At 42.9% G+C, this 20,078-nt stretch overlaps 1 protein-coding gene across 1 annotated transcript; it reads right to left on the reverse strand.

The window, feature by feature from the left end:
* Window positions 1-1,071: 1,071 nt before the first annotated feature.
* On the reverse strand, window positions 1,072-19,838 carry fam174b (family with sequence similarity 174 member B). Its single transcript, XM_038814301.1, has 3 exons — window positions 19,557-19,838; window positions 13,203-13,337; window positions 1,072-1,464 (listed from the first exon to the last, which is right to left on the reverse strand). Exons 1-3 carry the CDS (start codon window positions 19,817-19,819, stop codon window positions 1,461-1,463), a joined length of 402 nt encoding a protein of 133 aa, XP_038670229.1. The 5' UTR covers window positions 19,820-19,838; the 3' UTR covers window positions 1,072-1,460.
* Window positions 19,839-20,078: the final 240 nt, after the last annotated feature.

The raw sequence follows: 20,078 nt of genomic DNA on the forward strand, positions 1-20,078 counted from the left end.
GAACGTCGTGTAATGATACTGATGCACATAGAAACTTAATAGCAACAACGCGGTATGCGGTGCACTATTCGCTGTGAAGAATAAATCCAGGAGCCCAACCGTGAACCAGAAAGTGGTCAACTGGAGCACAGCATAGTTTTGTTTTCAAAACTTGCAGTCTGGCAAAGTGCTTGTAATGAGAGTCTGTCCAACACAAGGAAACTGAAAGATGTGTTGAGCATTTTTACAACAGCCATGCTTAAACCATACAATCATATGAGCTCCTGCATACAGTTTGAACAGCGTCAACTGGTGCAGCCAGTTATAATAAAACCTTGGGAATGGAGGCTCAAACTAAGTCGACAGCCAAAAAAACCACCAAATAGTACTTCAGAGCACTTCCCTGTACCACCATGATACATATATTTTAGTAACTTTCAGCTCAGCAATTTATGTTGCTCCATACTTGAATTTTCACTTTGCAATTGTCTCTTGCAAGCAGAAGCAGGTTAATGTATTTTTCCAACAAGTGTTAAATTATAAATGCTATATTACCAATTCCTTAGATAACCCACCGGATTAGGTCCTGCTCCACGCAGTATTGATCCTTATGATTAGTCCACATGACCATGCAGAGCCAATTTTTCTACAAAATACATATCAACTATCTGCTAATCAATTGATTTGGCCACCACCCCAAATGTAGAATTCATTCACAGGTTGTTATATAGAAAAGGATCAATCTGGACTTGCATACTTGTTGGCTGGACAGCTGGTTCATGATACGGAGCGAGGCCAGCAGTGTGGGTTCAATTCCCGTACTGGCTTATTCACGAAGGCCCCACCTTCTCAACCTTACCCCACGCCTGAGGTGCGGTGACCTTAGGTTAAATCATCGCCAGTCGGCTCTCCCTCTCAAAGGGGAAAGCATTCCATGGTCATTGGGGAGTGTGGCGACTTTACTTTTACTTGCAGACGCGTACGAATGATCGATATTGAAGGAATCACACATTTTGAAAAGTGACCATGTGTTGTCCCAGTCTAACAGTGTGTGCGTGTATCATTTCAAAACCAAAGACCCAACACCACACCTCACCCTGGAAACCCATTTAAGCGCTAAACTACATTCCACTTCACCTCAGTCTTGCAGTACAAATGCTACTTTGGACAAGAGTACAAACACACAACTAGTGTCATACATACAAATCTGATGCAATTCAAAGCATAATAAAATAAGTCTTTTTTTTTTTAAAAAGCTTTCTATAAAGTCCACAGGAAACAGACAGGAATATTGCTCTGGTGATAAACTGGACAAGAGATAATTTAGATTTTGCTATACGCAGTCTGAGATCTGCACGAAGCTGAAAGGAAAGCTGATACAGATGACAAGTCAAACCCAGTTTTCATCCAGAAGGTTATTGCGGCTGGTGGTTGGCAGTGTGACTGGTCATCCGTGTAACACAGTCACTTCACACAAATCTTCACCTAGGGACAGAAGAGAAAAAAAAATCAATCACAGCGAATCCAGCCTATAAATAATCTAATGGATTCTTGGAAACCGTAAACCAATTCTGTGGCAGGAATTGCAAACTGCCTGTTCCTTTCTTTCAATGAAGCTTCAAATCAATTACTTTGGATCTTACGTGCAAATAGGACGACCTGATCGCACCTCATTTGAAATGAAACAAACTGAACCACTAGAGTTCAAACTTGAATTATTAATTTCATTAGTTGTAGTTAAAGCTTGCAATATTATATTGAAATATATTTAGGACAGGAATCAGATTCCAATGTTTCAGATTAGTTCCTGCGAGTGGACTTGAATCAAAAATCAGAAATGAATACTCTGAATCATTGGGATTGCTTCTGGGCAGATGGGACCTGTATAAGCGGGATGGGTTGTGTCTGAATTGAAGGGGGAACGGTGGCACAGTGATTAGCACTATTGCCTCACAGCTCCAGGAGCTGTCTGTGTGGAGTCTGCACTTTCTCCCCGTGTCTGCGTGAGTTTCCTCCGGGTGCTTCAGGTCCCCCACCACCCCCCCCACCACACAGTACAAAGATGCGCAGGTTAGGTGGATTGGCTATGCTAAACTGCCCCTTAGTGACCAAAAGGCTAGGTCAGGTTGCTGGGTTACAGGGATAGGGTGGAGGCATGGGTTTAAGAAGAGTGCTCTTTCCAAGGGCCGATGCACACTCGATGGACCGAATGGCGTCCTTCTGCACTGTAAATTCTATGATTCTAATTTTTGTCACACAATCAGGTCTGTTGGAGATACAGCGACGACCCTCCAAAACTTCCATCAGTTTAACCATGTAGATAAACCTATCTCACCGTTATTTTTTTTTCAAATTTAGAGTACACAGTTCATTTTTTTTTCCAATTAAGGGGCAATTTAGCGTGGCTAATCCACCTCGCCTGCACATCTTTGGGTTGTGGGGGCGAAACCCACGCAAACACGGGGAGAATGTGCAAACTCCACACGGACAGTGATCCAGAGCCGGGATCGAACCTGGGACCTCGGTGCCGTGAGGCATCAGGGCTAACCCACTGTGCCACCATGCTGCCCTATCTCACCGTTATTCTATGTTTGGAAATTAACCTTATGCCAATTTTCCAAGCGAATGCAGTCAGCAGAAATAAAACTCACACTTTGGCAGCAATTTATTGGGATAGCAAAACAAATGTCATTTTAAAATGTTACCGTACATTTCCATATCAGGATCACGAATCAAAACAAGAATTGTGTGCCTCTGTTTTATACAGTGACCGGTCTACTGATCAAAGGATCAATATCATAACTAGTAGTGAAGCTCCAAATATCAGTTTATTATATGAATACACCACAGAATAAAGCTCAGCGCTATGCAAAATAAATTATTGAGACTCTAAACCTTCCACCAGTTTCTAAGTTCAGGCTTATTGCAAATTCTGTTTCATGCATCACTGCTCCAAGCTATAACTGGTGATACATAATCCTGTCAATTTTTTAAAAAATTGTATGTTGCTGGCTGAGCCAGATTTTATTTCCCACCCTTTATCTTTCTCAAGAAATGATGGTGAGCCATCTGCCTTTTTTTTTTAAATTAAGGGGCAATTTAGCCTGGCCAATCCACTTACCCAGCACATCTTTGGGGTCGTGAGGATGAAACCCATGCGAACCCCAAGGAGACTGTGCAGGGAGTGAGCCGTCTTCCTGCCCATGTGGTGTAGGTACATCCACAGTGCTGTTAGGGAGGGATGTCCAGGAATTTGCCATTCGTTCACAGTCACTGTTTCAATGCAACTCCAAATAAGGATGGTGTGGTTTGGAGGGAAACTGGCAGCAGGTGGTGCCCTCATATATCTGCTGCCCATACCTTCAGTGCTTTTCAAACTTTTCTTCCACTTTTACCAATCGGTTGACCTTCGCGACTCATGCCGCTGGCCTTCACGGCACACTATTTTTGCTCAACTTAAATGAGACAGGTGAGCCTACTTGGTCCGCATGATCTTACTCCAATCAGGTCCACAGGAGAGGGCATTGCACACATCAGGTGCAGAGTTCAGCCTGTTCCTTTGTGTCATCTTTGAGGATGAAAACCCAACCTCACACATGTTGGTCGTTGTGAAGGGCAAGGGCAAGGGCAATAGCAACAAAATGCTTGTTTTACTCAGCACTGGATATTTCTCAGAGACGCTACTCCAGATGCTGATAGCCTCATGGACTTGTGACATTTTTAATGTGTCACAGCTGAGGTACACAAGTTCAGTCTCTTCATTTGGAGTCAGCTGTAAGTTAATAATTGACTTTGGGGTCTCATATGCAAAATACTTTTTCCACCCTCACCCACCTCTTCTCTTTCAAAATCTGAAACTTCTCCTTTGGAAAGTAGCGACAAAAACGGTTGATGAGTGGAGCCAGCTGTGACTAAATAAGGCTTATCTGTCTATTGACAATTCCCTTACTAACACTATTTTCTTCAATATGTCGTAGCAGTGTGGGGAACCTGAAGTAGTTTTGGCTTTGTACTCGCACCTGCCAAACTTTCAGTGACTGAAAACAATCATCTTCCTTATAGTGCAGCACGGTGGCACAGTTGCTTCACAGCTCCAGGGTCCCAGGTTCGATTCCCGGCTTGGGTCACTGTCTGCGCGGAGTCTGCATGTTCTCCCAGTGTTTGCGTCGGTTTCCTTCAGGTTCCACTCACATTCCAAAGATGTGCAGGTTAGGTAATTTCCCATGATAAATTGCCCCTAGTGTCCAAAAAGGTTAGGTGGGGTTACTGGGATGGGGTGGAGGCGTGGGCTTTAGTGGGTGCACTTTCCAAGGGCCAGTGCAGATTCGATGGGCAGAATGGCCTCCTTCTGCACTGTACATTCTATGATTCCGTTGCAATTCTCAGTTGTTTATAATTGAAAAGATGCCTGCAAGGCAAGACAGTTAGCATCCAACTCTCTTTGTCAGCACTTCCCTGCATATAACACACATGGACTTTGCATCCTGATTTGCATTGGCACAATTAACAAAGCCATACCTCAAGAAATCGTCTTTGTACCCGATTTCAGTTTCTTCTTAATGAGAAGTTCACCAGAGGTACTGGAGCTCTGTGTCCAGCCCACACCAGCACTGCCATGTCCTGTCATAGACTCTGCTGTGCAGCTCTCTCCACCAGATTCAGTTGTAAAATCCTGGCTTATTTGTATCTCAGGCGCTCTCGTCCTTATTACAAAATTACCCATCTTCAGCTCTTCATAGTCCTGTTACTTGCTTGCTGACAGCTACAAAATGGAGCAATCTCTCCTCAATGATTTTGCGCCCAAAGCATGGATGTACAGGACGCGTGACCTGCTCACTGCTGCCGCTTCTAGCAGGACGATTGCAGCGCTCGCATTTAAAGGCCTGTTGCGGCCAGCATTCTGAAAAAACGGTCGCTGCCATTGGGATCCTTCTCCTGTGACTGGAAAAGCCCCAAACAATTGCTCTGCAACCCTCCCAACACCCACGCTTGAAACTTGACCCCCCAGTTTGGGAAAAAACATCTTACCATGTGGCAGAGGTCATGGGTTTGAAAGGTGCTGTTGAGTTGCTACAGTGCAATTTGCAGATGGCATATAATAAAAACCGAACATGCTGTGGAAAAATTCAGTAGGTCTGGCAGCATGTGTGGAGAGAGAAACAGAGTTAACGTTTCAAATTTGTGTCACTCTTCAGGTTTCCAGCATCTGCAGTATCTTGCTTTCATTTGAATATTTATTGTAGATGTTGATAGTGGGGGGGGGATTCAGCGATGGTAATGCCATTGAATGTCAAGGGGAGACGGTTGGATTCTCTCTTGTTGGAGGTGGTCATTGCCAGGCACAAAATGTTCCTGTCACTTGTCAGCCCAAGCGGGAACGCTGTCCAGGTCTTGCCACATACGAACACGGACTGTTTCAGTGTCTGAGGAATTGTGAATGGTGCTGAACATTATGTAATCATCTGCAAATATACCTACTTCTGACTTTATGATGGAAGGAAGATGCTTGATGAGGCATGTAACTATAGTTGAGTCCAGGACACTACCCTGAGGAACTCCTGCAGCAATGTCCTGGAACTGAGATAATTAACATCCAACAACCATCTTCCTTTGTGCGAGGCATGACTCCAATCTGCCTCGCCCCCTGCAGAGCCATAACCGTTGCAGTATTCAGAGTCTCCAGTCATTCCTTGATATCATGTGGAGGGAATCGAATTGGCTGAAGACTGGCATCCGTGATTCTGGGGACCTCCGGAGGAGTCCAAGATGCATTATCTACCCAGCACTTCTGGCTGAAGATGGTGGCAACTGCTTCAACCTTTTGCACCGATGTGCTGAGCTCCGCCTTCGTTGAGATGGGGATATTTGTGGTGTCTCCTCCTCATGTTGGTTGTTTAATTGTCCATCACTGTTTATGACTGAATGTGGCAGGATTGTAGAGCTAAAAACAGATCTTTTGATTGTGGGATCAATTAGCTCTGTTCATCGCATTCAGCTTCTGCTGTTTGGCATGACAGTAGTCCTGTGTTGTAGCTTCATCAGGTTGACATCACATTTTTAGGTAGGCCTGGCATGCCATCCTGTACTCTTCATTGAACCAGGGTCGATCACACAGCTTGATGGTAATGACAGAGAGGGGGGTATGCTGGGTTATGAGGTTACAGCTTGTGGTTGAGAACAATTCTGCCATTGATGATAACAGTGCCTCATAGGTGACCATTTCTTAGTTGCTAGTTCGATTTGAAATTCTCCCATTTAGCACAGTGGTAGTGCCACACAATACAGTGAAGGGTATTCTCAATGAGAAGGAAGGTGGGATTTCACCTGCACGACAGTACTTGCATACTTTAAATCAGTAATTACATTCAATAAATTGTCGAGAAATTATAAAAACCAATCTCTGTAAAATAAAACTTTCCTTTTAAACCTAGTTTACTTTTGTGAACAGATTGTAATTAATACGCTGTTTGTTGTTTTGCTGAATTAGCCAATTTATGCAAATTCAGCGATAACAGGAAAGTGTGTGGGGGAAAAATTGCATCTGTACAATCGCAATGGAATCTCAGGCGTGATTTTGCGAACTTCCCCATATATGTGCACGTCAGCAGTGTAGTAGAGTACTGCTCAATTGTACAGCTAAACGAACAGAGCAAGCTGCTTGCAGTTAGAGCAAAATGGTAAAGTGATAATATTCACCATCAGCAGCAATTCTGCTGGAAGCATTGGATGAAAACCCTGCTCCCAAGAGGGTTTTGGACAAACTCTGCCAGAATGTAGGAACAACTCGATAATACAATGCCACGGTCTATCTAATTTGCCTTATACCATGATCAGAAAGAGTTTAGAGGGCGGAAGATGGGAGGCTGGCCAGGAGTGTGCTGGAGGCAATAAGGGCATGCTGTATTCTTCATGTGACTCACTGTAAAGTACTTTCATGAATTCTTGCTGCTTTTAGATTATCAACCGTACCAAGGCACTGTTCAAAAAGGCCTTCATAAAATTCTCAAGTACACCATGTCTTCTGCCGTACTCATCAAACTCTCGTCACATCCTCAAAGAAAGCGAGGATACATTGGCACGGTCTTCTCTTCATGAAACTGGCTAGGTCTTCTCTTCATGAAACTGGCTATATGTTATGCTTTTACTGTTATCCAGCAATTCCACTTTAATAAGGATTTTGAGAACTTTACAAAAAACGGACATCTATGCACTGGTCTGTAGTTTCGCCAGAGTAATTTTTGTTACATTTACGGACCAAAACAAAAGTAAACACCCGTCTTTCTCAGTCCCCTGGCAGCTCTCCATTATTCTGAGATTGTGGACGATTTATACTAGAGTTCCTTTAATTTCTTCACTTATTTCCTCAAGAGACGTCAGGTGCATCTCGGACCGCGAGATTTATTCACCGTAGGTTATGCTAACTGCCTGGCAATCTTGGTTCAGTATTATGAATTGTTACAAGTTACTTTCACAGCACCCTACAACTCCTCTCCCAGCTCAAACATACCTGTATAACCTGAGGCGACAGAGCGCACTTAGCATTTTGGCAACGTGTGTACCATCAGTCGCCGTGCCACCACCCAATCCCAATTTTAATGGCCCGCTCTGGGCCCTAGTTTTTCTTGGGAGTGAAAATAATTAGTACTCGCTGTTTCTCTTGCCACACCCAATTCAGAGTTCACCTTTGCCACTCTGATACCGTTTTAAAATTGCAAGCAGAAATATTTTCTCACTCGCACCATTTTCTTTTATGGTCTTCTTGGAGTTGCTTGTTTGCCCACCCAACCAGGTCGGAGAGCCTTTTGGGATTTTGTTTTTATCCTTGCATGGGTACACATTGAGTGCAATGGACCAGAGTCACTGGGGTTACTGGGATAGGGTGGAGATGTGGGCTTGGGTAGGGTGCTCTTTCAAAGAGCCGGTGCAGACTCGATGGGCCGAATGGCCTCCTTTTGCACTGTAAATTATATGATCTATGATCTACCTTGCAGGAACTCCATTTTCCCAGTCATATTCAAACATTCAAGTTCATTCTGATGAAATCTTTGAAGCACTTAAAGTTGGTGTTATTAAAATCTGGCAGTTTTGCTTAGCTTTAGTGACCTTTTCAGTTCAAGTTATGTCATTAAGATTACAGGTAATTAAAACCTCACCCACCATTGTGTGGGTGATTTTAAAAAAAAATTGCTCATGTTAGTCATAAATCAAATGCAGGGTGTTTTCACAGCTTACGGTCATCTTACTGGTCACCTTTCTTCCTTAATTTTGCAGTTCCAAATCACCCTGGCCTGGTGGTCCATAGCATTGCACAGTAAGGTTTACAAAAGCAAATCTCTGCAGATGCTGGAAATCCAAAGTAAAAAACAGAAAGTACTGGAAATACTCAACAGATCAGTCAGTGGACATAAAGGCAGAAACAGGATTAACCTTTCAGGTAAATGACCTTTCATTAGAACTGGATAATGGTAGAAATGTAATAGGTTTTAATCAAGTGAAAAGGTTTGGGGGGGGGGGGGGGGGGGTTAAGGTGCTAAAGAACTAAAGGGGAAGTCTGTGGAGTGAAAGACATAATTGGATAAAGAACCAACAGCGATCTTCTCTTTTTATGCAGTAAATAAATTCATTATTTGGGTGGACTGAGTGGTGGAGGCAGATGGAAGAGGTCTTCAACGCCAAATTGTAAAAGCAGCTGATGAGAAAACTTGCCAGGCTCAGGGGAAATGGGAAGGGGCAAGCTAAATTACTCTTGCAGAGAGCCGGCATTAACACAATGGGCCAAATGGCCTCCTAAAGACACAGGAGCAGCAATAGGCAACTCAGCCCATCATGTCTGCTCCACCATTCAGCAGGATCATGGCTGACCTGATGTAATCCTCAACTCCACTTTCCCACCTTATCCCCATAACCCTGGATTCCCTTACTGATTAAAAATCTTGTGTGGAGATGCCGGCGTTGGACTGGGGTGGGCACAATAAGAAGTCTTACAACACTAGATTAAAGTCCAACAGGTTTGTTTGGAATCACTAGCTTTCAGAGCGCAGCTCCTTCATCAGGTGAGTGATGAAGGAGTTGTGCTCCGAAAGCTAATGATTCCAAACAAACGTGTTGGACTTTAACCTGGTGTTGCAAGATTAAAAATCTGTTTATCTCAGTCTTGAACATACTTAACAACCCAGCCTCTACAGCCCTCTGCGGTAAAATATTCCACAGATTCAGTACCCACAGAAGATACTCCCCCTCATCTCTGTCTTAAATGGGAGACCCTTTACTTGGAGATTATGTCCTCTGGTTCTAGACTCTGCCACAAGGGGTAGCACGGTAACACAGTGGTTAGCACAGTTGCTTCACAGCTCCAGGGTCCCATGTTCGATTCCTGGCTTGGGTCACTATCTGTGTGGAGACTGCACGTTCTTCCCGTGTCTGCATGGGTTTCCTCCGGGTGCTCCAGTTTCCTCCCACATTCCAAAGATGTGAAAGCTAGGTAGATTGGCTATGACAAACTACCCTCGTGTCCAAAAAGGTTAGGTGGGGTTACTGGGTTATGAGGATAGGGTGGAGACATGGGCTTAAGTAGGATGCTCTTTCCAAGAGCTGGTGCAGACTCGATGGGCCGAATGATCTCCTTCTGCACTGTAAATTCTATGATCTATAAACCTCTCAGTATGTACGGTCAACCCCACTGAGAATTTTATATGTCTCAATGTCACATTTCACTCTTCTAAACTCCAATGAATACAGGCCCAACCCACTCAACCTCTCCTCATAAGAGTTATGAGGATAGGGTGGAGACATGGGCTTAAGTAGGATGCTCTTTCCAAGAGCTGGTGCAGACTCGATGGGCCGAATGATCTCCTTCTGCACTGTAAATTCTATGATCTATAAACCTCTCAGTATGTACGGTCAACCCCACTGAGAATTTTATATGTCTCAATGTCACATTTCACTCTTCTAAACTCCAATGAATACAGGCCCAACCCACTCAACCTCTCCTCATAAGAAAATCCCTCCGTACCGAGGATTAAGCTAACAAAACTTTGCTGGTCTGCCTGCAATGCCAGTACAGGTATATTTTTATGTAGATAATCATTCTACAATTCTATTAATCCAACCAAATGATTCTTTCCTGCGTTACCCATTTTCATATCCTTACTTTCCTGTCCCTCATTCCTCTCTGCTCCCACTTCTCAGTAGTTTGTGCTTAAGGAGAAGACAGGTTTGGCTGGTTTACTGCAAGGTGCTGCCAAATTCTGAACAAACAAAAACTAAACGCATGCAGCTGACATCAGAAGCAGCTGCATGAAATGGAAATGTGCTGCAGGAAGAGGAAGAGGAACTGTTTTTTATCGGAATCATATCATCCAAACTTGATGACAGTGATATGTGATTTTTAAAAAATTCACCTAACATAAATTTGTAGTTAACACAATGACTCTATGCCAGGGAGATGTGGTACACTGATGTAACACACCTCACAGGAGCAGCAGTAGTTTGAACAAAGCCTTTTTATTGGTTGAAATATTTTGCAACATTATTGTTGGCAGCCAAGATGACTCATGAGGAGAGTTTGCAGTTTCTGTTCATTAGGTAAGGGTATCAAGGGATATGTAGCAACAGGACGTAAATTTATTTGGAAGTGAAGATTGGTCTCAATCCAATTAATTGACAGACAGCCTCAAGAGATTGAAAGGCCTACTCCTGTTGCTACATTCTACCCATTTCTCTATCTTTGCCATGAGCATTGGTTCAACTTGCCCGGCATTATCCTGTACAAAGTGGCTAGGTTTATGAAGACTGGACCGAACTGAGAAACAGGTGCTGGGATTTTCAAATGTGTTTTAGACCGGCAGACTGCAAGACCAATCTTCATTTTGTGTTAACTATATTAAAATTTGGTGCACCCCCCCAACCGGAGTTAAGCCTTTCTTCTTGTGAGTACTTCTTCCTGGCATCAGTTCCAAACAAGCATTTACAACTCTAAAATATCTGTCCATTTTATCGCAGCTTCTCTGACAAACTAAAGTGCCGGTTTTAAGTTCCCTTTTGTGTTAGTGATATATACTTCTAAAAAGGTGCTCTCCGAACCATACATTGAAAAGCAAAGCTTGAACATGCCATCTCAGGCCCAAGAAGTATACTCCCCAACTGGTGCTGATCACTAAACTGGTGGGATTTTACCAGGGTAGCTTTATGGCTTGTTGCTGTTGTCCACCACAAAACTCACAAGTTTTGGTTATTGTATCGAAATAGTATCTAGGAACGTTCTTTTGCATTTATATTTTGTATTACATTTTTCTATAAAGTAAAACTGGTCAAGTAAGTTTAGTGTGAGTTTGTTTATTGGCTGTTTTTTAAAAAAGGTTTCTTATATAATGGAATATCACCATGGGCATTCCACATAATATCCAGTAAGTTTTTACTGGAATTTTGGATTAATCTATTTTCTAGAGTATAAAGACACAAATCTGTGTTCACAAAGGTTCTGTCTAATTATAGAATATCTTCTAGTTGTCAACATGGATTACCATCATGGCAAAAAGCTTGAACTGTAACATGCATTACTATCCATGAAAGTCTCTTCTACTGACTGCTGTTGAATAGCCCCAATGTGTTTTGTTTGATCAACTAGAAATTACCTTTCTTCCATGGATTCGGAAACAAAGAGGTCCTTTGTCGATTTACATGAGAATTAGGAAAGGGGACAAAAATTTCCCAACAAAAACACTTCTGTAAAATTACAGCAGCTGGTTTTTGACCATGAAATTAGCAGCTCATACCAAATTGAATTAGGATGTTGAAGGTTGCAGCTAATGGCTGCAATGTGCAAATTAAAAAGTACATACGGCAGCTTTTTATCATCATGTTATTCAGCTAATTTCCGTAATCCATTAAGTATCATCACAAATGTCACATTATATAGATGCTGTTTGCCACATTGATATCTGAAAGTCTTCAACAAAGAATTTATTATAGGAGTAATCAGCTAAATTATTTTATTTAGTATCCCACAAATGTACCTCGTTAGGCTTTAATCTATCCACTATTAACTTTCCGAGGACTGAAAGGCTATTTATTTTCGATATTTAATTTCTAAGAGATGAACAAGTACTGTTCGGAATTATATTATGTCAACATCACATTAATAAATTGTATGTTTCCCATTTGATACAAAAATAAATAGGCTAGGATTGCACAAAATTATTGCAGTTAATCTGGTCTGTCAAAAGTTAAAAGATGTCCCTCATTTCTTTAATCTATGTGAAATCTTTCCAATGTCCCTGCATATTCTATATCAAACTTTCCAAGATTATCCACCTGAAGTAGTTAACTGTTTACTCTCTTATGGAGCTCAGATCTATATCCCTGACTAAATGAGGGGTTCTTCTTAATGAGTACAATTGAGAACACTGTATAGATATGGCCAAAATTTGACTTAAATGTGCAGCATTTTTAGCTTTTATTCAAAATGATTGGGCAGTCCTGCTTCAGCATGAATATCTACCAGCTGGCTGAACGGAAAGCTTCAACAATATGCTGATTGGCTTATGGGAACCACAGTGTTTTGTTGGGAGTGAAGGGAGACAATTTCCATTCTATTGTTTATATGGCATTGGAACCTGCTTGATACCACTTCTGTGATGTGCCTTGGGATATTAAATGCACAATATAAATGAGAGTTGTCATTGCTAATTTTATATCGCCACCTTAAAAGAACTACCTTGTCAGACAAAGTTCCCGTAAAAATCTGGACAATCCAAATATCACTAGTGGAAGCTAGGTACATTCAATTTTTGATCACAAAAGGTGTAGCGAAAGCTTCCCAATTGCTCAGTTATTAAAGGGAACATGCATCTCAGATGCACAAGCCACGGGATCCCAAATTTGATCCCCGAGGAGTTATTTACTTCAGGTGCGACAAAGGTAGGTAATGTTAGTCAGATTCAATACTAGAAGGTAGATATTGACAGGATTCCCAATGCTTGGTTGCTCTCCAATGAGTTGTGCTTGTGAGTATGTTTGTCTGGATCTTAATAGACAGGGCCGTTAGAGGTCTCATTGCAAAATATGCTATTTAAGCACAAGGAATATTTTCTCAATGACTGGTGTATAAAGTACTTCTATTCGTACAGAATGCACATCATTGAGCGATTTAAATATTAAAATCACTGTCCTATAAATCACTAGTGCTGAGATTTGGGGGAAATCTGGGAAGAACCATGATGTACCTGCTGTATTTTACATCAAACACTGTGGCATCTTCATCATCGTCATCTTCTTCATTGAGTGGGGTCATTTCCACCTTTTCTGCTGGAGTTGTAATTATATCATATTTTCTCGTTTTCTTGATTTTTCTTCCAGACCTGAGGGCAAGAACATATATGTGTATTCAGAAGACAAAAGTGATTATTAAAGATGTGTCCATTGCAACTGAAACAAGGACCATTTAATGTTGAAATGCAAGAAAGTGTCGGCAGTTGAATATTAAGCTTAGATATCCAAGAAAAAGAGTCCCTTTCACCACTGTTTACAGAACAGCAGCAATGATGGTAGGAGCTGGCATCAAACACACGTCCTATCTCAATATTGAGCCTGTTATGTAGAAGGTTCATGTTGCTAATTGTGATAAGACTTGGCTTAGAGCCAAGTTTATTTCTAAATAACTTGCTTTTGGTAATGATACCTTCAAATAACAGCTGAAGAAAATCAAGACAGTGTAAGGAGAAAAAGAAGAAAAATAAAAGTTGTCTGCCCACTCAGTCTGCACATTCCATGAAGGCTATAGACATCATCAACTTAATCTTCCAAGTGGCTCAAAGAGCAAGGGAACACTGAAGATTTAAATTTGAAACTTCACTGCGATTTTCACGAGTAATGCAACACAAATTCTCTAATAAGCATTTTAAATGTCCCAGGACTCTTCCACAGTACTATACAAGTACCTCAGTGTTGCATTAATATTGGACTGTCAGTTTGCATCCCTCCTTTAGCTTTCAATTACACGTTAGATACATCGCTTTTTCTAAAGGAGTTAAACTGACCTTTGCTGGGACTCTGATCCATACATAATTATTTTGTAGGAAACAATTCTCCTGATCTCTACTTTGACTTGAAGCTCATTCATTTTGAATTTGCATCTGCATCTATCCTTAGAGGCCAAGTTAAATCAACTGATTACACCAGCCCCAAATCTTGAGACTTGGTTTAAGCTCCCTCTAATTAGGCTGGTCACCAACTAGAACAAATAAATTATGAGAGCTTCTCTTTGGAACTTAAAAACTCTATCCATGGGACCAACTTGACCACGCTTGTTCCAGGCTCACCGAAGTCCCCTCCCTCGATTATTTTCCTGGTACACTAATGGCCTCGATGGTGCCATTCCAGCTCTCACACTAAACTGGAAAATATCAAATATGCTTCCAATGTCCAATCTTCACTCGCCTTTGCTCAGTCCCTCTCCGACTTTCCCTTTTACTGACTTCCCCATTTCCATTTCTGGGTGAGAGCAGAGGTGGAGGGGAGGAGGGGGAGGTTTCTCCACTGGATCAATTCTGACAATCCCACCTTCCATACCAGTGCTTCCACAGCATGTCTTCTTTGTCGTCAATTGGCCTGAGGGATGTTTTCTCCATCCACAGTTAATGTCCAGCTCGCTGTATTTCCAACATTTTCTGTTTTCATTTCAGATTTTTAGAAGTTTGCTTTTTACAAGTTTGAACAAATACTTCGACTATATGTTTACATGGCCTACTTATAACGCACATAAATAGTTGTATAAATTTAACTTGATGACAGAATGAAAGAACCTATTGTATTTGTACCTCGTATACTTAATTAGATTCAAGCATTTCTGGGCAGACTGGAACATCACAGATTTGGTAGTATTACGTAAGTCTTCACAAGACACTTGCCTACTTTGATAAAAAACATCAAGAGAAAAAAAAACTGAGCTGGAGTTTTCATTTTACTGGCATTTATTTGCCCCTCAGGTTAGTTGCGAGTTGCTGTGGAAGTTCAGACCTTATTTTTCTTAAATGCATGAGAAACAAACAAACATGGTTGGAAGATGATACGTAAAGAGAAAACGCGGGACAATCTCAGGGGATCTGGCTGCATCTGTCGGGAGAGCAAAGAGCGAACATTTCGAACTGCATCGCAGTAATTTGCTTTTATTAGTTGTAAGCAGATGTTCTCTCACATTTTTATTGAGAAACATTGGTGAAAGGTCAGGGCCAATATTGAAAACCAAGATCAATAAAAGTATGAAGACAAGACAAATAATAATCTTTCTTGTCACAAGTAGGCTTACATTAACACGGCAATGGAGTTATTGCGAAAATCCCCAAGATTAATTACTGGTGGTTAGGTGACAAAGATGCTTTTAGAAGTTTGCACATCTCAGAAGAAAGGGAAGAATAAAGAGTGGTGCAGGGTTCCAATGACCAAGTCTTTGGAAAATGAACTGTCTTGAAGGGCAGAACCGTGAGTTCCAATTTCAATAAACAGAATTGTAAGATGGAGGTCTATTTCAGCTGGTGGGCTTGGATCGAAGGTGGAACAAAAGGCCAAAAAGTCAGAAAAGTAACATAATAATAGTCGCCCGTGGCAGTGAAAATAGAACAGAGACAAGGAGGACTCAGATAGGAAGTGTAGAATGGCGAAACTTCGCGCAGTTCAAGATCAGATTGGGATCAGACGCAAATGGATAATTCAGCACCAAATTTCTAAAACCTCTGTCGCACATGGCAGACTCATCCACAAACTCACCGGTTTCGGAATACAATCAAAATCGAGGCAGAATTATTAGGCAGTCACAGGAAACTTGTAACTCAATGGGACTGAAGGCCGATAAATCCACAGAGCCTGATAATCTACATTCCAGAGTATTCAGTGGCCCTAGAAATAGTGGATGCAGTGGCAGTCATCTTCCAAGATTCTACAGACGCTAGAACAGTTCCTAGAGATCAGAGGGTAGGTAATATAATCCCACCATTTAAAAAGGGAGATAGAGAGAAAAAAGCCTGACGTTGGTAGTGGATTAAATTTTAGAGCTCATTGTAAAAGATTTAACAGCAGAGCACTTGGAAACCAATGGCAGGTTAAGAAAAAGCATGGATTTACGAAGGCTTGAAAAGTCTACTGGAATTCTTCAAGGATGCATCTAGTAGAGTTGACAAGGAGGAGCCAGTGGTTTATCTGGACTTTCAGAAAACTTTTGACAAAGTTCCATACAAGAGATTAGCGTGTAAAATGAAAGCGCATGGGATTGGGACAGTGTATTGAGATGGATAGAAAACTGGTTGGCAGACAGGAAACAAAGAGCAGGAATAACAGTAACTTCATTGCAGTGTTAATGGAAGCCTACTTGTGACACAAAGATATTTATAGATTATTTTTCCAAATGGCAGGCAGAGACTAATAGGTTACCGTAGGGATCGGTGGTAGGACCCGAGCTATTCACAATGTATATTAATGATTTAGATGAGGGATCTAAATCACCAAATTTGCAGATGACCCACAACTGGATGACAGGGTGAGCTGTGAGGAGGATGTAACGATGCTTCAATATGATTTGGACAATTGAGCGAGTGGGTAAATACATGGCAGATGCAGTATAATGTGGATAAATGTGGGGTTATCCACTTGGGTGCAAAAACAGGAAGGCAGATTATTATCGAAATGGCTATAGATTGAGAAAGGGGAATGAGCAACGAGATCTAGGTCTGCTTGTACACCAGTCGTTGAAGGTAAGCATGCAGGTGCAGCAGGCGGTAAAGAAGGCAAATGTATGTTGGCCTTCATAGCAAGGGGAACTGAGTACAGGAGTTGGGATGTCTTGCTGCAATTATACAGGGCCTTGGTGAGACCGCACCTGGAATAGTGTGCGCAGTTTTGGTCTCCTTCTCTGAAATATGTTCTTGCTATAGAGGGAGTGCAGAGAAGGTTTATCAGACAGATCGCTGAGATGGCAGGACTGATGTCCGAGGAGATATTGAGTCGGTTAGGAGTCAGTCAGAAGAATGATGGGGATCTCGTAGAAACCTAGAAAATTCTAACAGGATGAGATGGATATATGCAGGAAGGCTGTTCCCAATGGCAGGGGAGTTCAGAACCAGGGGTCACAGTTTAAAATTCAGGGTAAACTATTTAGGACTAAGATGAGAAGAAATCCCTTCACCCAGAGTGTGGTGAGGCTGTGGAATTCGCTACCATAGAAAGCAATTGATGCAAAAACATTTTATGTTTTCAAGAAGGAGCTAGATATAGCTCTCTGGGTGAAAGGGATTTAAGGATATGGGGGGAAAGTGGGAACAGGTTACTGAGTTGGGTCATCAGCCATGATCATAAAGAATGGCGGAGCAGACTCGAGGGGCCAAATGGCCTCCTCCTGCTCCTATTGTATATGTTTCTAGTTGTGATGGTGAACTGCTAGTTTGCCTAACTCTTTTAGCAGCTTACTGCTGCAGTTATCACCACATAAAAAGCCTGACCATTCTGAACAGCTTATATTATGAATGCATATCAAATTAAATTAATGATCTGTTCTAAATCATACATTGATTTGTAATTCCTGGCACTTTTTCCATTATAAATGCCTCTTTCTAAAAGCGTAATGGAAACCCATCAACGTAATTACACCTCCCTGGGAAAGGTGTTGTAATACTATTACAGGCAGTTTTCCACTACAAATGCCAACATGAAAATATAAGGAAAATATAAATACGAGAACAGAATGCATGACTTTAAAATAGATAATGAAATGAAAAATGAAATGAAAATCGCTTATTGTCACAAGTAGGCTTCAAATTAAGTTATGTGAAAAGCCCTCAGTCGCCACATACCGGCGCCTGTTCGGGGAGGCTGGTACGAGAATTGAACCGTGCTGCTGACCTGCCTTGGTGTGCTTTAACAGCCAGCTCTTCAGCCCTGTGCTGAACTAGCCCCGAACAAATAGAAATTAGATACAAATTAGATCTGCACATGCGCTTGAAATTATCGCCAGACACTAACCCACCAAATGTGAAGATTATACAACTGGTCCTGACGACGTGTGTAAAACCAGTCAATAAGTAATCTTACACCTGCTACGTTTCCCATAACTTACTTAGTAGGCAAGATATCACAAAAATTAGAAATAAAACTAGGAAATGGCCAGGCAGCATCCGCAGAGAAACTTTTGATTGGTCATTGACATGAAATTTTAAGCCTGCATGTCTCCACACACCCTGCCAGGCATTGCATGCCAATATTTACAATAGAAACTGGCTACAATAAAATTGAAGGAAGGTGCAATTACAAAGAGAGGTCACAAATAGGTTTCAACAAGAAAAGTTGACACAGGAACTTATGAATGGAAATAGGAAGGATCTTGATGACCTTAAATTGGCCAAATGAGTTGCCTCTATACACACACACACACACATATTACGGTAATTACAGCACAGAAAGTGGCCATTCAGCCCTGGCTCACTGATTGAGCAATTCACCTAGTGCCACTCCCCTGCTTTCTCCCTGCAGAAGAGCTGCTTGGGCATTGTGTAATCATTTATTTGGGTGACACAGCGCATCCTTTTAAGTTGGATTTTCTGGAGGTCGCCTGCATGCTGGCTTGACTAACTAGCCTTTCAGAAAATAATCCAATTCCCCCCTTGAATGGCTCAACCGACTGCCTCCACCGTGCATACTCAGGGACTGCTTTCCAGATCCTAACTATTCGGTGGCCCTGTGAAAACGTTTTCCCCTCCCATGTTGCTTTTCTTCTTTTAAAAAAAAACTGCAGAGTACCCAATTATTTTTTCCAATTAAGGACTAATTTAACATGGCCAATCCACCTACCCTGCACATCTTTGGGTTGTGGGGATAAGACCCACGCGGACACAGGGAGAATATGCAAACTCCACACAGACAGTGACTCGGGTCAAGGATGGAACCTGGGTCCTCGGCGTCATGGGGCAGCAGTGCTAACCACTGCTTCTTTTGCCAATCACCTTAAATTTGCCACTCCCCTTCCGCTGCTTCTCAATCCTCCTGCCAGTGGCAGGTTTCTCCCCATCCACACTGTCCGGAAACCCCTCTCCAGAGCCCCAACCCCTCCAATCCACCGATTTAAGTGGAATTCCTCAATCCTGGAACGCTAATAGCAAAATCTGCACTCTCCCTCCCCAACACCTTCGCACCCCCTCCTCAAAAGTGGGCGGCGCGCGCGGTATCACAGTGGTTAGCAGTTACTCCACAGCGCCAGGAACCCGGGTTCGATTCCCGGCTTGGGTCACTGTGCGGTGTTTGCGCATTCTCCCCGGGTCAGCGTGGGTTCTCCGGTTTCCTCCCACAAGTCCCGAAAGACGCGCTGTTAGGTGAATTGGACATTCTGAATTCTCCCTCCGTGTACCCGAGCAGGCGCCGGAATGTGGCGACTAGGGGCTTTTCACAGTAACTTCATTGCAGTGTTAATGTAAGCCTATGTGACAATAATAATGATTATTTTTAAGCCTAATTTCAGAGGAGGGGACACCCCCACCCGCTGTCTGTAGGTGAGTGGTGTGGATTGATATTTATGATATTTATACACCCCCTGCGGTTACCTGATGACTCTGACCAGCAGGCACACAATCAGGAGGAAAGCCCCGGCACAGGCCGCCAGCACCAGGTTCTTGAGGGTGGACAGGTTGTGCAGCAGGGAGGCGACGTTGTCCAAAGCGGTGGTGGTGCCGTTGCTCCGGGAGGCGGCGGTGCCGTTCCGGCTGAGGGGCGCAGAGACGGCCGGTGTCTTCGAGAAGACCGACGAGGTTTCGGCCGCCAGCAGCAGCACCAGCGGCACCCACACGCACAACCCCCAGCGGCACATCGGCGGTGGGGGGTGGGGGGGGGGGGGGGGGGTCACCCTCTGTCTTCCCGAGGCCGCCCTGGCTGTAGGTTTCACTGTTTGGAATGAGTCTCGCCCTCTCTCCCGTCGCCTCAGCTTCTGCGACGCGCGGCTCGTCTGTCCAGTCAGCGTTTACAGGAGGAGGCTGCGCGGGGGGCCGGATGTGGACGCGGCTGCGGGGCGCGGGTGGCCGGATGTGGACGCGGCTGCGGGGTGCTGGGGAGGGGAGAGGCAGCGGGGC

Source organism: Scyliorhinus canicula, chromosome 12 (assembly GCF_902713615.1).
Source record: "Scyliorhinus canicula chromosome 12, sScyCan1.1, whole genome shotgun sequence".
Taxonomy (NCBI): domain Eukaryota; kingdom Metazoa; phylum Chordata; class Chondrichthyes; order Carcharhiniformes; family Scyliorhinidae; genus Scyliorhinus; species Scyliorhinus canicula.

What these genes read in the sequence shown, in the direction of transcription:
- fam174b (XM_038814301.1), bottom strand. Translation starts at nt 19,819, where the DNA reads ATGTGCCGCTGGGGGTTGTGCGTGTGGGTGCCGCTGGTGCTGCTGCTG. An exon ending in CTGCTGGTCAGAGTCATCAG is followed by an intron (nt 13,338 to 19,556) that starts GTAACCGCAGGG and finishes TCTTGCCCTCAG; the next exon opens with GTCTGGAAGAAAAATCAAGA.